Source organism: Microcebus murinus, chromosome 2, assembly GCF_040939455.1.
Source record: "Microcebus murinus isolate Inina chromosome 2, M.murinus_Inina_mat1.0, whole genome shotgun sequence".
Classification (NCBI taxonomy): Eukaryota; Metazoa; Chordata; class Mammalia; order Primates; family Cheirogaleidae; genus Microcebus; species Microcebus murinus.
The window spans coordinates 27,407,484-27,422,827 of record NC_134105.1 but is presented as its reverse complement, the minus strand read 5'-3'; the positions used below and the strand labels follow the sequence as shown (position 1 = coordinate 27,422,827).

Below are 15,344 nucleotides of genomic sequence, written 5' to 3'. Positions count from 1 at the left end.
TGAGGTTGCTGTGAGCTAGGCTGACGCCACGGCACTCACTCTAGCCTGGGCAACAAAGCGAGACTCTGTCTCAAAAAAAAAAAAAAAAAAAAAAAAAATGACTTAATGGTTTCAAAATTAAAATTAAAAATGATTCCTAAGGAAGATGATTTTTCATTTGCTCTGGCCTACTCTTTAAATATGACAGAAAATGGGCCCTGAGGTTTCTGAGGAGGTCCAGGGTCTTGTGGTTGGGCTCTAACTCTGGCTTTGTTCTATTGCAGACAGGTCATTACCTTTTCATTTCTCACAATTGGGCTGAGCACAATTGAACCATGGGGGAACACAGTCCAGACAACAACATCATCTACTTTGAGGCAGAGGAAGATGAGCTGACCCCCGATGATAAGATGCTCAGGTTTGTGGATAAAAATGGACTGGTGCCTTCCTCATCTGGAACTGTTTATGATAGGACCACTGTTCTTATTGAGCAGGACCCTGGCACTTTGGAGGATGAAGATGATGATGGACAGTGCGGAGAACACTTGCCTTTTCTAGTAGGGGGTGAAGAGGGGTTTCACCTAATAGATCATGAAGCAATGTCCCAGGGTTATGTGCAACACATTATCTCACCAGATCAGATTCATTTGACAATAAACCCTGGTTCCACGCCCATGCCAAGAAATATCGAAGGTGCAACCCTCACTCTGCAGTCGGAATGTCCAGAAACGAAACGTAAAGAAGTAAGTAAAGCAGTGAGTGAGGGCCCAGTTTGGTTTTGGGGCAAGTCCTTAAACAATTCTTATTGGCAGTTTTAGCTGGGGAGTAAAAGAGTCCCTCGTGTTAGGGCCTACAATAGTTTTGCTTCTTGTTTTGTTGTGACTGCTTTCTGGAAATTTTGGTTTGTATAGCCACATTGAAATTCGAGAATACTAAATTATAATTTCTCAAATTTTCTTCCCCAAATCATACATAAAATAGAAATTTCACAGAAGTAAATCCATGTTTCTGATGCTAAAATATGTCTGGGTTGTGTATAAATGATTTGTTTTGGAGATGAACATCTGCTATTATAGAATGTGCTTTATTATCTTGGTGAATGATTAATGAATAATAAAAGCTAGCTTTCTTTTATAAGAAATCAGGCAACAGGCAGTAACTGAGAGCAGGTTATCTAAAATAAGTTTTCATGTTCATCATTTAGCTAATGTGAGTAAGATAATGCATATCAGGATTCTTTGAAAACTGTAAAGCATTTTACAAATTATACTAGTTATTTATTTATTTATTTTTTTTGAGACAGAGTCTCACTCTGGTGCCTGGGCTAGAGTGCCATGGCATCAGCCTAGTTCACAGCAACCTCAAACTTCTGGGCTCAAGCAATCCTCCTGCCTCAGCCTCCTGAGTAGCTGGGATTACAGGCATGCGCCACCATGCCTGGCTAATTTTTTCTATATATTTTTAGTTGTTCAACTAATTTCTTTCTATTTTTTAGTAGAGACGGGGTCTCGCTCTTGCTCAAGCTGGTTTCGAACTCCTGACCTTGAGCCATCCACCCACCTCGGCCTCCCAGAGTGCTAGGATTATAGGCGTGAGCCACTGCGCCCGGCCTACTAGTGCTTATTATTAGCAGAATAAAAGTTATGATTTAAAGGTAGTGATATCCATTGTCTAGGAACTATTACAAATCAATTAGGAAAAAATAGGTCACTGGTAGTTATAGTGCCAGGGACTAAATGTAAGGTGTCACCAAACAGAAGTAAGGTGAATTATTTAGCCAAGTATTTTTCTCTTTTGTTCTAATTGAGGTCTTGAAATTGTATACGGCTTGTGCATATGGCTTATTGATGGCATATGGCTTTTCCTTTGCTAGCCTTAGAATCTCAGAGCTAGAAAGAACCTTAGAGAGACTACCTTGTCCTACTTCCCATCTCATGCAGGAATTTTTCTACAGCATCTCTAACATCAGTTCATCTGTTGTCCATTTAAACACTTCCAGAATGGTAAGAGCACAGTGTTTCACAGCTTAGCCCAATGTTTTTTGGCCAGCTCTGATTGTTAGAAAACTTTTAGTTGTGTAGAACCAAAATATACCTTTCTTCTGGTGCTGCCCACTGGTTCCAGATCTGCCTTCCTGAGTAACCTTCTTCCCACAGAACAGCCCATCAGCTATTTGAAGATAATGGGTTTCTCTTCATCTTCTCTTGTGTAGGCTAAACACCTCAATTTACTTAAATATCCCTCCTATGACATTCTCCCTAGTCTCTCATCAGCCTGGTCACCTTTGATTGTTGGAATTCCAGTTTTCCAAAGTTCTTTTAAAATCCAGAGTTGAACAGAGTCTCACAGTATGAGTCACCTAGAATAATACTATGTGGTTCTTATCTCTTAATCTGGACACTGTACTACAATTACTGTATAACCTATGTTTTATCAGCAACATCTTATAGCTGATACTTGGAAATTTCTAGAGTAGTGGTTTTCAGCTGCAGGCAATTTTGCTCCCCCAGGAGACATTTGACAATGTCTGGAGACATTTTACTTTGTCACACTGGGGAGGTGCTACTGGAATCCAGTGAGTCCAGGCTAAAGACTTTGTTAAAGATCTTACAATGCATAGGACAGCCCCCCTACAACAAAGAATTATCTGGCTTAAAATGTCAGTAGTGTTAGGATTGAGAAACTCTGCTCTAGGTTATTCTTATATGTGCAGCTGTCAAGTCTTGTGCAATTGAATATGAAAACCTGCATGTAAGCCTTAAAGATACTTCCCTACTAAATTTTTTCTTGTTGGTTTTAGCCCAGTATTTGGGCTTGCTTGTAAGGGTTCATTGCCATTCAGGAAGTGTAAGCAAGGGTGCTATTATGTTCTGTGGGGGATGCCAGTGACTATGATGATTTACAATATAGAAGTATAGAAACTTCTACAATATAGAAGTTTACAATATAGAAGTATAGAAGAAAATACATTTATACCAGTAATCATAACATCAGGCACAATATGATAAATGTGAAGAAGAGGTACAAATACTGACTGCACTGTGAGCACAGAGAGGCTCACCTTTAGCTTCAGGATCAGGGAAGTCTTCATGAAAAAGGTGGCATTTGAGCTGGTCTGAAAGAATGTGGACAGTTTAAGAAAAAAGCAGGAGAAGGTCTTTCTGAGAGATGGGAACAGCATGAACAAAGGAATGGAGGTGGGAACAAAGGCCATTTTCAAGGAATAGCCAGTTTCCTGTTGGAACAGCGGTCAGCACACTTTTTCTATAAAGGGCTAGATAGTAAATATTCTAGGCTTTGCAGGCCATAAGATCTTTGTTGCAACTACTCAACTCTTCTGTTGTAGCTCAAAAGCAGTCATAGGCAATACATAAATGAATGACCGTGGCCGTGTTCTGATAAAACTTTATTTCAAAAACAAGCAGCAGGCTGGATTTGGTCCATTGGCTGTAGTGTGCTGACCCTTGGACTGGAACATAAGGAGTAGTAGCAGATAAGGATAGAAAGATAACAAAGATCCAAACATAGAAGAAAGGCAGTGATAGCATAGTAAGGGTTTTGGACTGTATTCTTGAAATACTGGAAACCATTGAAGGTGTCTGAGCTAAGGACTAATACAGTTAGAATAGCATTTAGAAAGATTGGTCTGGCAGCAGTGGTAGTTTAGAGGCAGAGGGAAACTGGAGACTTATTGCCCAGTAAAGAGACAGTTGTAGTTTAGGTTTGGGGTTTCATTTAAGTCTGATGAAGGATAATGGTCTTGTACATGGAAAGAATCAAGAGCTTTTATAAAAGTATAAGAGAACTTGGTATATGTTCTTGGAATTTGAAGGATGAGCCATGAGTTGGGCATGATTCAGAGGTTTTGAATCATGTTGATTGAAATGATTCATCCATTTTTCCAAGTATGTTGAGTTTCAGCTGTGTTTTAGGACAGCTGATTGATGGAGCTTCAAGTCTAGATGAAGAGTTAAGTAGTTACAGTTCACTGTGGTTGGTGCTCTAACAGAGTGTTGCGTGCATGCTGAGGAGAAAGTGGCTGCAAATGGCAATCCCGTTAACAGGAATCAAGAAGATAGTAAAAGGAAAAAGGTTGGTAGGGAAATATATGAGTTTGGCTGGAGTGTATTGAATATGTACTTCTTGAAAAAAGTAACATGAACAAGTTGAAAGCCTGCTGGAAATATAGGTCTGAAGTCGAGGAAATGGCTTGTCATTAGAGTTGTGGATCCACGCAAGGGCAGTAGTTCAAACTATGGGCAGTTTACTCAAGGGAGAAGTAAGAGTTGGCCTGAGAATTTAAGGGTTGGAAAGAGAAAGAGGAACCCAAGAAGCTCACAGTAGTCCAAGAGATGGGTAAAATGCAGTGTTGTGGAAGCTGAGGGAGAAAAGTGTCCAGAAATCTGAATATTCCTGTGTGACCCTGCATAGGGATTGGGGAGCCAGAGAGAAGCCATTAGTTCTGCTAGTTGTGCGGGTGTTCACATCATGAGAAGACCTTCAGGAGAGCAACAGGCGCGGAAGCCAGACTTTGAGTGGTGAAGAAGTGAGTGGGTGATGAGGAAACAGGAGGCAGGAAGTGTCAAGTTTGGTGGTGGTGTTTTATTTAAGTTTGGTAGTTGGACTAAGAAGACTCATGAGGCAGTAGTAGCTCAAGGGGATTGAATCATTTTTTTAGCATAGAAAATTTGAACATGGTTTGGCCTAAACTTTAGGCCATTTTCAGTTAATGATTACTGTGTGAAAGTGTTTCATGAGATGTATGGGAAACATTAAGTTAAACCAGGAGAGAAGTTTGTTTATTACAGGACTTCTCAGAGCCTATGGTGTGGTAATAACCAAGAAGGAAGAAAATAGAGTTTTTCAAATGTTTTAAACTTGGGAAACCATTTTGCAGGTCTCATTTGAAGGGATCAGTGTTTTGTGGAACACATTTTGGGAAATGCTGATCTAGGCAGAAGAGGAGATGGTAGCGAGGGAATGATTATGTAATCAGTGATATTAGCTGTCACTTTCCCACTTTGTACTATTTGCAAATTGGTTTCTTCTATCTGCAAGTCTGGTTTGCCATTCATGTCTTCAGGTCATTGATAATCATGTCAACTAGGACAAGGTCAAGGATATTATGAGCACTTTGTTCTGTCTACTGTGGATTTAGCTCACTCTACTTTCCTCCCACCCAAGTTTTTCCATTCTATCAAAGAGACTTATATGGAAGGCTCTATAAACTGTTCTTGAAATCAATAGGTTTGGGGTTGGATGGGGATTGAGAGAGAAGCAGCGGCAGCTTTTAGTCTTTGACAATCTTGGCATTCAGGAGACTTGCCTTCCATCTTACCTTAGCTTTTGCTTTTTTTTTTGAGACAGAGTCTTGCTTTGTTGCGTATGCTAGAGTGAGTGCCATAGTGTCAGCCTAGCTCACAGCAACCTCAAAACTCCTGGGCTCAAGCGATCCTTCTGCCTCAGCCTCTCGAGTAGCTGGGACTACAGGCATGCGCCACCATGCCCAGCTAATTTTTTCTATATACATTAGTATATGTATATAGTAAATTAATGACCAATTAATGTAAATTAATGGCCAATTAATTTCTTTCTATTTATAGTAGAGACGGGGGTCTCACTCTTGCTGGGGCTGGTTTTGAACTCCTGACCTCAAGCAATCCGCCTGCCTCAGCCTCCCAGAGTGCTAGGATTACAGGTGTGAGCCACCACGCCCAGCCTTACCTTTTGCTTTGACAGTGATTTTATTTTGGCATTTAAATGCATTTAATTGGACTAAAGAGGCCAATGTTTATGACTGTTCTATAACACTTCATGATTCCTTAGCCTTCCCTAACTCCCCTCCCTCCCGCTTTTTAAAATGGGTTTCCCCCTCCTCTCCATGCTCAGGTGTTACTCTTGAGAAATCAAATCATTTGATAAGTAGTCTTCTTGGCTTCCTAAGCAGCTTATTTTCTGAGTCAGATTTTAGCCTGAATTTCCTGTTTACCCCTGTTCTATTGTTTCGCATAGTGTGTGTAGTTAGCCTACCTAATTACTTCACTTTTTTTCCTCATGCTTGTCTTGTGCAAAAATAAACCAACCAGAACCTTGCCACAGGTACTACCTTTTCCTACCATAAAGTCATTGGTCATTCTGACTCTAATTTCACATATCTTATTCTCATACTTGCTATTTTATTTTATTTATTTATTTTTGAGACAGTCTCGCTTTGTTGCCCAGGCTAGAGTGAGTACCGTGGCGTCAGCCTAGCTCACAGCAACCTCAAACTCCTGGGCTCAAGCAATCCTGCTGCCTCAGCCTCCCTAGTAGCTGGGACTACAGGCATGCGCCACCATGCCCAGCTAATTTTTTCTATATATATTAGTTGGCCAATTACTTTCTTTCTATTTATAGTAGAGACGGGGTCTCACTCTTACTCAGGCTGGTTTCAAATTCCTGACCTCGAGCAATCCACCCACTTCGGCCTCCCAGAGTGTTAGGATTACAGGCGTGAGCCACCAGACCCTGCCCATACTTGCTAATTTATTTATTTATTTATTTTTATTTATTTATTTATTTGGTTTTTTTTGAGACAGAGTCTCGATTTGTTGCCCAGGCTAGAGTGAGTGCCATGGCGTCAGCCTAGCTCACAGCAACCTCAAACTCCTGGGCTCAAGCGATTCTCCTGCCTCAGCCTCCTGAGTAGCTTGGACTACAGGCATGCGCCACCATGCCCGGCTAAATTTTTGTATATATTTTTAGTTGGTCAATTAATTTCTTTCCATTTATAGTAGAGACAGGTCTCGCTCTTGCTCAGAGCTGGTTTCGAACTCTGAACTCGAGCAATCCGCCCGCCTCGGCCTCCCAGAGAGCTAGGACTAAAGGCGTGAGCCACCGCGCCTGGCCTATTTATCTTTGAGACAGAGTCTCACTCTGTTGCCTGGGCTATAGTGCCATGGCATCAGCCTAGCTCACAGCAACCTCAAACTCCTGGGCTCAAGCGATCCTCCTGCCTCTGCCTCCCAAGTAGCTGGGACTACAGGCATGCGCCACCAGGCCCTACTAATTTTTCTATTTATTTTTAGTTGGCCAATTAATTTCTATTTTTTAGTAGAGATGGGGTCTTGCTCTTGCTCAGGCTAGTTTTGAACTCCTGACCTTGAGCGATCCGCCCGCCTTACCCTCCCAGAGTGCTAGGATTACAGTGCCCGGCTGCTATTTTATTATTTTGAGAAATTTCCAATCAAAATATTGTCATGGCTGGGTGAGGTGGCTCACACCTGTAATCCTAGCACTTTGGAAGGCTAAGGCGGGAGGATTGCCTAAGGCCAGGAGTTCAAGACCAGCCTGAGCAAGAGTAAGACCTGTCTCTACAAAAAAACCCAGAAAAATTAGCCAGGCGTGGTAGCGCACACCTGTGGTCCCAGCTACTTGAGAAGCTAAGGCAGGAGAATTGCTCAAGCCCAGGAGTAGATTGCAATGAGTTGTAATAACGCCACTGCACTCTAGCCTAGGTGACACGAGGACCTGTCTCAAAACAAAAACAAAATTGTCATTCTGCTCAAAAATATTCTTAAGAGTTGTTCCTTTAAGGCCTTTCTACTCCAGGTTTCTAAGCAGCTGTTCTCTTTAGCTGGTTCATGCAGTCCATGATTTCCCAAACTTTCTTGCATCTGTGCCTTTCCAGAGGACCTTCCAGGACCATGTAGTTGCCTGTTCATCCACTTCTGTCTGAACTACATTGATGAACATGATGTATTCTCCATGGCTAACTGACCTTGCCACTTTTCTACAGAATAGTTGGCCAAGGAATATGAAAATTAACCTAAGAGTCATATACCAAATATGTTCTTTGTGATGCACCAAGATACATACTCCCATGCATTGACTTGGAAAGAATATCCTTTTCTACCAAGAAGCACAATTACTATGATGTTTTGTGAATTCGATTGCTTGGTATATTGCTTCTAGATACACGACAAATGAATTTTATGGTCAGTGACATTCCAAGAAGAGATTTATATTTTTAGTGTGATAAATTTTAAGTATAAGAATAATGGAAAAATTTGGACTCCAGTGTTTCGGAACCTTTTCTATGTGTCCTTTACTTTGGGAGACCTCGTTCTGATCTCATTCCTCATTATAAATCCCTCAGGCAGTGGAATGATCCACTCAAACCAGGATGTTGCTGACTCTCCCAGAGGGGAGCTACCCACTTTTTAGTCATCGCATATTGTGATTACATTTCTTTGCAGGTCCCCTTCTGAACTCCCACAGCTATGTGTGTGAGGCTCTGTAGGAAGCGAGAGCAGGAATTGTTTTCCATTTACCACCATATGAAGTCGTTTTATCAGTGTGTCTACCACATGCCTGCCATGTATACCACTTCTCCTTAGTCGTCAGCATTTCCATCACTCGGGCCCGCTGGCCTGGGAAAGGGCCAGGGATGGTTTTGTGTACATATTGGTGTTCAAACTTGGTGCTATGGGATTTATAGGTCTCAAGTTTACATTTTACACAGGTTGTACACGTTAGGTATTACTAAAATTTTGGTGTTGTAGGACATTGGCAAAGAACCTGAATTTTAATGTTTTTCCCCCTCTTATCTAAATCAAGCTTATTTCTTTGTGTGTGTGTGTGTGTGTGTGTGTGTGTGTGTGTGTGTGTGTGTGTGTGTGTGACAGTCTCACTCTTTTGCCCAGGCTTGAGTGCCATGGTGTCAGCCTAGCTCACAGCAACCTCAAACTCCTAGGCTTAAGTGAGCCTTCTGCCTCAGCCTCCTGAATAGCTGGGACTACAGGCATGCGCCACCATGCCCAGCTAATTTTTTCTATATATATTTTTAGTTGTCCAGCTAATTTTCTTTCTATTTTTAATAGAGATGGGGTCTTGCTCTTGCTCAGGCTTATCTCAAACTCCTGAGCTCAAGCAATCCACCCATCTCGGTCTCCCAGACAAGCTTATTTCTTGATGTTTTTGCTGATCTACAAAGGAATAGTTTTAACCTAGGTTCCATCTTTGTTCTGGTATATACTAATATATACTTTGTATATACTACTATATACTTAGTATATACTTTGTTCTGGTATATACTGTGGCCTTGGGCAAGCTGCTCTGTTTCTTCTTTTGTAAAATTGAAATAAAAATACCCCATTGCATTCTGTGAAGATTAAATGAGATTTATTCATATATAAATAAATAGCAGTATAGGCATAAAATGTTTAGCATGGTGTCTGATGTATCATGGTTCACTGAATGTTCATTTCCTTTTTCTTCCTCATAGACCTCTGTGGCTCTTGAAGGAGGTTCTCTAGTTTAAGAAGATGTTAAAATGTTCTTTTGTTAGGAACTCTTTGGGAAGCATTTTTGCCTCAAGACAAGGTTATAGGCTGGGCGTAGTGGCTCACGCCTATAATCCTAGCACTCTGGGAGGCTGAGGCGGGAGGATCGCTCGAGGTCAGGAGTTCAAGATCAGCCTGAGCAAGAGTGAGACTCCATCTCTACTAAAAATAGAAAGAAATTATCTGGACAACTAAAAATATATATATATATATATATATATATATATATATATATATATATATATATATATAAAAAAATTAGCCGGTGGCACAAGCCTGTAGTCCCAGCTACTTGGGAGGCTGAGGCAGAAGGATTGCTTTAACCCAGGAGTTTGAGGTTGCTGTGAGCCAGACTGATGCCAGGGCACTCTTGCCCGGGCAACAGAACAAGACTTTGTCTCAAAAAAAAAAAAAAGAAGCAGGGGTTACAGACATGAACCACCATGTCGGGCAAGTGGATTGGGGGGAGGATAGGATGGGTAAATTCACACCTAACGGGCGTGGTGCTTATTGTCTGGGGAATGGGCACACTGTAGTTCTGACTTGGGCAGTGCAAAGGCAGTATATGCAACTAAAGTTTTGGTACCCCTGTAATATTCTGAAATTAAAAAATAAAATAAAATGAAAATAAAATAAAAAAAAAATAAATAAATAAAAAAAAAAGAAGAAGAAGACAAGGTTATAAATTATGATTAGGTTCCAGGATAGCCTACAGAAGTCTTGGTAACCCCTAAGTTTAAGTGAACTGTCCTATTAATAACACTGTGGAATGTGAACCACCATTTATAACCATGTTTTAAAATGAGAAACCTGTTCATAGACCCCTGCAGGGGTTCTGTGAATACTGATCTTGCCATAGGTATCTTCTGCTCTTATACTCAGCTTCCTTTGATTTCCTTAGTACCAGGCCACTGAAAGTTATTTCCATGGTGGTTATCTGGGGTACCAAGCAGAGCTGAGGGCTCTAAAAACTAAAGAATGAGGACTTGAGGACTCCTATTCTGCTGGCAGTGGTGGTGGAGAGAGGGTGAGACAGCTAGCGTCTGTTGAGTACCTGCTGTGTGCCAGTCACTGTGTTATGTGCTTTAATAAAGTTTTATGACCAGGCACAGTGGCTCACACCTGTAATCCCAGCACTTTGCGAGGGGCCGAGGTGGGAGGATCGCTTGAGCCCAGGAGTTTGCGACTAGCCTGGGCAACATATTGAGACCCTGTCTTTACAAAAAATAAAAGTACATAATATAGTTTTGTATTTACTTTTCATAATAATCTTGTAAAATAGGTACTATCAGCCCCCATTTTACAGATGAAAACCTGAGGCTTAGAAACAGAAACACAGTTACTTAGAAACACATAAGTAGCAAGTCATAGAATTAAGATTTGAGCTGAGGACTTTCTGGATGCCAAAGCCCATGCTCTCTATCACAACACAATTGCAAAGATGAGAAAATCAGACACTGAGACCTATTGGCTGTGAAAAGGGCTGAGAAACAAAGGGACAGCAGGATGGCATCAGCTCTGTAAGGGTAAAAGGTTGAGGTGTGGGGAAGCTGTATGAATTCAGCTTTGGTGGTGGGGCTTGGGACATGTGTTAAAGAAACAGGGTCCGTTCAGAGTTCTTAAGTTTCTTCGAGGAGCTTTTTGGTTGCCTATTCTGGAGGAGGGGAAATGAGATCTGTGCCAGATGGGGAATAAGAGTCAGACTTGGGGAGAGGGATGAGATGTGCCTAGAGATGGAGAGGAAAGAGCAGTTTCTACAACTGGAACAGTCAGGTCAATCATTAAGTATGGTAGGTGCTCAGAGTCTGAGACTCCCTTTCCTTATGACACCATAAAGGGGGACTGTAAATGTGTGTAAAATCTAGTTCTCAGTTTCACTTTCTTTTCTTCCAGGAGAAACCCAGCCTTTTTTTCTTTTTCTAATTTTTTAAAGCTTTTGTCTCCTGGAGTTCCAGTGTTTAATTTTCTCACTTTTGCTTATCTCATTCACCTTTCTTTTTTCTTTGATTCTGTTGACTTAACAGGGTGATCATCTTTGTAAAATATTTTTGTCATCTAGAACTGCTCAGAGCACTTTGCAAATCTACATCCGTTCTCAGAAAGCTCATGCTTCATGCCCATTCCTAACATTAGACTCCACCCTTACTGAACCTAACCTATGCTCCCTCTGTGCTCCTTAGCATGGTAATAGGCAACTGTTTGATGCCGCACAGGAAAATTAAAGTCTTGCTTAGAGTTTGAAGCTCTTTTGGAGAAACAAGTTTTCTTTATTATCCAATGGAATCTTTGGTGACATGTTTATATTACACATACTCTGATTCTTTTTTTTTTTTTAGAGATGGAGTTCTCACTGGGTTGCCCAGCCTGGAATGCAGTGGCTATTCACAGGCACGATCATAGATCATAGTGCACTCACTGCAGCTAGAATGCCTGGGCTCAAGTGATCCTCCCACCTTAGCCACTATGCTTTGCTCTCATTCGTTTTGATAAGCAAAATAATTATGTGTCACCTCTCCCTAATGTCTTTAAATTCAGGTTGGGCATCGCCTCTTTCAGGAAGCCTTTCTTTAGTCATCCTACATCTAAGTTCGAGGCTTCTTTTACATATTCTCACAGTGTGCTGAACATCTATTATTGGTATAACTTCTCAAACCATATTGTTTTTGTCTGTTTGATTCTCCTTTTGACTTTGAGCTCCTTGAGAGCAGGGGCAATTTTTTTATATTCCTAGCACTTGGGACAGTATAATTCCTGGAATATAATTTTTTGACTGTATGAATGGTAAAACTTTTAATTGTATTTAAATGTACCAAATGTTGCAATACCTCCTTTATGTAACCATGAAGAGCTACATGATTTTTGTAACTTCCTGTTCTGATCCAGTTTAAGGAGGTTTAGTTTTTCCTTTTTATGAAATTTGGTACTATTTTAAATAATTCCAAAAAACACAGAATAATGACTTTTACTTACTGTCTCTGTCCAAATGAGGTAAGAGATTACTCATTTATTTAGTGTATTATGGGGGGAGCAGGCATTTGCTTTGACAGTTATCTGTCTCCCTGACTTTTATTTTATTTATTTATTTATTTATTTTTGAGACAGAGCCTTACTCTGTTGCCTGGGCTAGAGTGCCATGGTGTCAGCCTAGCTCACAGCAACCTCAAACTCCTGGACTTAAGTGATCTTCCTGCCTCAGCCTCCCGAGTAGCTGGGACTACATGCATGGGCCACCATGCCTGGGTAATTTTTTCTATATATTTTTAGTTGGCCAATTTCTTTCTATTTATAGTAGAGACAGGGTCTCACATTTGCTCAGGCTGGTTTTGAACTCCTGACCTTGAGCAATCTACCTGCCTCAGCCTCCCAGAGTGCTAGGATTAGAGGCGTGAGCCACCACACCCGGCCTCCCTGACTTTTAAATACAAGTACTTTCATCAATCTGTATCCTCTCCTTACTTTCAATTTTTTCTCTCTCTCTCTTTTCTGAGCCAGGTTTCATGAAAACATAGTTGATATTCATTGTCTCACATTCTGACTTCTGTGTCTACCACTCCAATTAAGCTAAACATGCTAGGGCAGTTATGACCTTGTCAAGTTGGCTAAATCCAAGAAATGCTTTACCAATCATCTCTGCTACATTTGACCTAGTTGACCATCCTCCTTGAAACTCTGCTCCTTTGTCACTTGTCACTTATAGTCCTTGTCACTACCTTATCAGCATTAAGTCCCACTGGTTTTGTTGGTTCATTTATTCAAAAAAATATAAATTGAAGGCTGGACACAGTGCCTCATGCCTGTAATCCTAGCACTTTGGGAGGCCAAGGCAGGAGGACTGCTTGAGGCCAGGGGTCAGAGACCAGCCTGGGCAACATAGTGAGACTGTACAAAAAATTATAAAATTAGCCAGGCGCAGTGCTGCATGCCTATAATCTTACCTGTTTGGGAGGCTAAGGTTGGAGGATCACTTGAGCCTGGGAGTTTGAGGTTGCAGTGAGCAATGATGACACCACTGCACTCTAGCCCAGGCAACAGAACAAGACCCTGTCTCAAACAACATATGAATCGAGTGCCACTTCACCAGGCCATACCGGAGGTTGGCAGTGAACAAAATAAACATGGTGCCTGCTCTCATGGAGCTTACAGTCTAGCTGGGAAGTGGCTGTTCATTCATTTAATTCAATAAATATTTATTTAGTACCTGGTGTTTTCCAGATACTGCTTTGCCTAACAACCAAAGATAATGATACAAAGTGTTTAATCTTGTAATTATTGCATCTTAATTGTATCATGTGCTTTGTAAAAGTGAGGATCAGTCAGGGAAGAGTTCCTTGAGGAAAGAATAATTAGTGAATGCTTGACTTGTCCAAGCAAAAAAAACCTGGATGGGAGGAGGGTTTGGCAGGGCAGGGAGACAGGAGGGGTAGTTAATTATTCATTGCAGTTACTTATAAAGTTATTAACTACTGTAGCATCTTAAGAATGAAATTCTGACCTTACTGTCCGCCACTGTTGTGAGCTTTGTGATTGAGACATGCAGACTCCTTTATTGCAGCATCCACAGTCCAAGTCCTCCTTACTGGTGAGTGATTATTTTGAAATCTCTATCTAGCAGTACCAAAGAGATTTTTAGTCTTCATAAGAGGTCAGGATACATGTATGAGAGGATAATTAGCACTATAAACTAAGTGTCAGATGAATGGTATAGTTAAATGTCATTGGCATTTGGAGAAGGACACTGTCACGTAGACATGGAGTGATCATGGAGGACCTTGGAAGTAATGAGGCTTCAATTAAAGGAAGAGAAAGACGCAGAAGAGCAGAGAAGAAAGGTGTTTCCCATAGAGAGAAAGGAGAGAGCAAAGGCAGGGAAGTGGGAATTCAGTGTTGCAACTGGGTAAGAGTGTATTGTTGCTCATAGGCCTAGACAGAGCCTTCTGTTTGGTTGGTTACCAAGTAATGTGGCAGAAGACAGAAGAGGTACTGGGAATAGCCTTGCATATCAAGCTAAGGAGTTGGTGATTTATCATTTGAGTGGATGTGGCATGTGTAGAACGCTGTTTTAGAATTAATCTGGCAACAAATGACTTTAAAACTAGGCACTGAGACATGAAAAGAATGCCTGGACTAGTGTTTCAGTAGTTCAGTTTAACAAATATTTATGGAACACCTCCTGTGTGGTAGTGGGAAGAGTAAGGAATGAATGGGTGAGAGCACTTGCCTAAGGAACCTAAAGACTTGTACAAGATCATATTGGGGATTGGACAGATGAGAGAGAGAAGGAATGGGAGGGTAAGATGGCAGAAGTCAGAGCTCCTACCCACTCCACCCAAGCAGGTATTAGGGGGTTACCAAACTATTGCCTTTAGGCCAAATCCATCCACATGCTTGTTTTTCTACAGTCCTCGAGCTAAAGAATGGGTTCCTTTTTTTATATTTTTAAAGATTTTTAAAAATCGAAAGAATATTTCATGACATGTGAAATTTATATTTCAGGGTACATAAAGTTTTTTGGGTTTTTTTTTTTGTAACAGAGCCTTGCTGGTTCATTTATGTAGTGTCTCTGGCTGCTTTAACATGCAATAGCAGAGGGGAGTAGTGACAGAGACTATGAGGCCAGCAAAGCCTAAAATATTTACTGTTTGGTCCTTTTTTTTTTTTTTTTTCTTTTTTGAGAGAGAGTCTCGCTTTGTTGCCTAGGTTAGAGTGAGTGCCATGGCGTCAGCCTAGCTCACAGCAACCTCAAACTCCTGGGCTCAAGCAATCCTCCTGCCTCAGCCTCCCGAGTAGCTGGGACTACAGGCATGTGCCACCATGTTCGGCTAATTTTGTCTATATATATTAGTTGGCCAATTAATTTCTTTGTATTTATAGTAGAGACGGGGTCTTGCTATTGCTCAGGCTGGTTTTGAACTCCTGACCTTGAGCGATCCGCCCGCCTTGACCTCCCATAGTGCTAGAATTACAGGCGTGAGCCACCGCGCCCAGCCTACTGTTTGGTCCTTTACAGAAAACTGTTTATCCATGAGTCACACTCATCCTCAT

At 41.2% G+C, this 15,344-nt stretch overlaps 1 protein-coding gene across 2 annotated transcripts in view; it reads left to right on the top strand.

The window, feature by feature from the left end:
* MTF1 (metal regulatory transcription factor 1) overlaps nucleotides 1–15,344 on the top strand; it is a 51,780-nt gene that overhangs the window by 1,861 nt on the left and 34,575 nt on the right. For both annotated transcript variants that reach the window (XM_075996780.1, XM_075996777.1), the window contains exon 2: nucleotides 264–722. In XM_075996780.1, coding sequence (XP_075852895.1) covers nucleotides 315–722 — 408 coding nt within the window. In that variant the 5' untranslated portion in view covers nucleotides 264–314. The remainder of the gene's footprint in view (nucleotides 1–263; nucleotides 723–15,344) is intronic.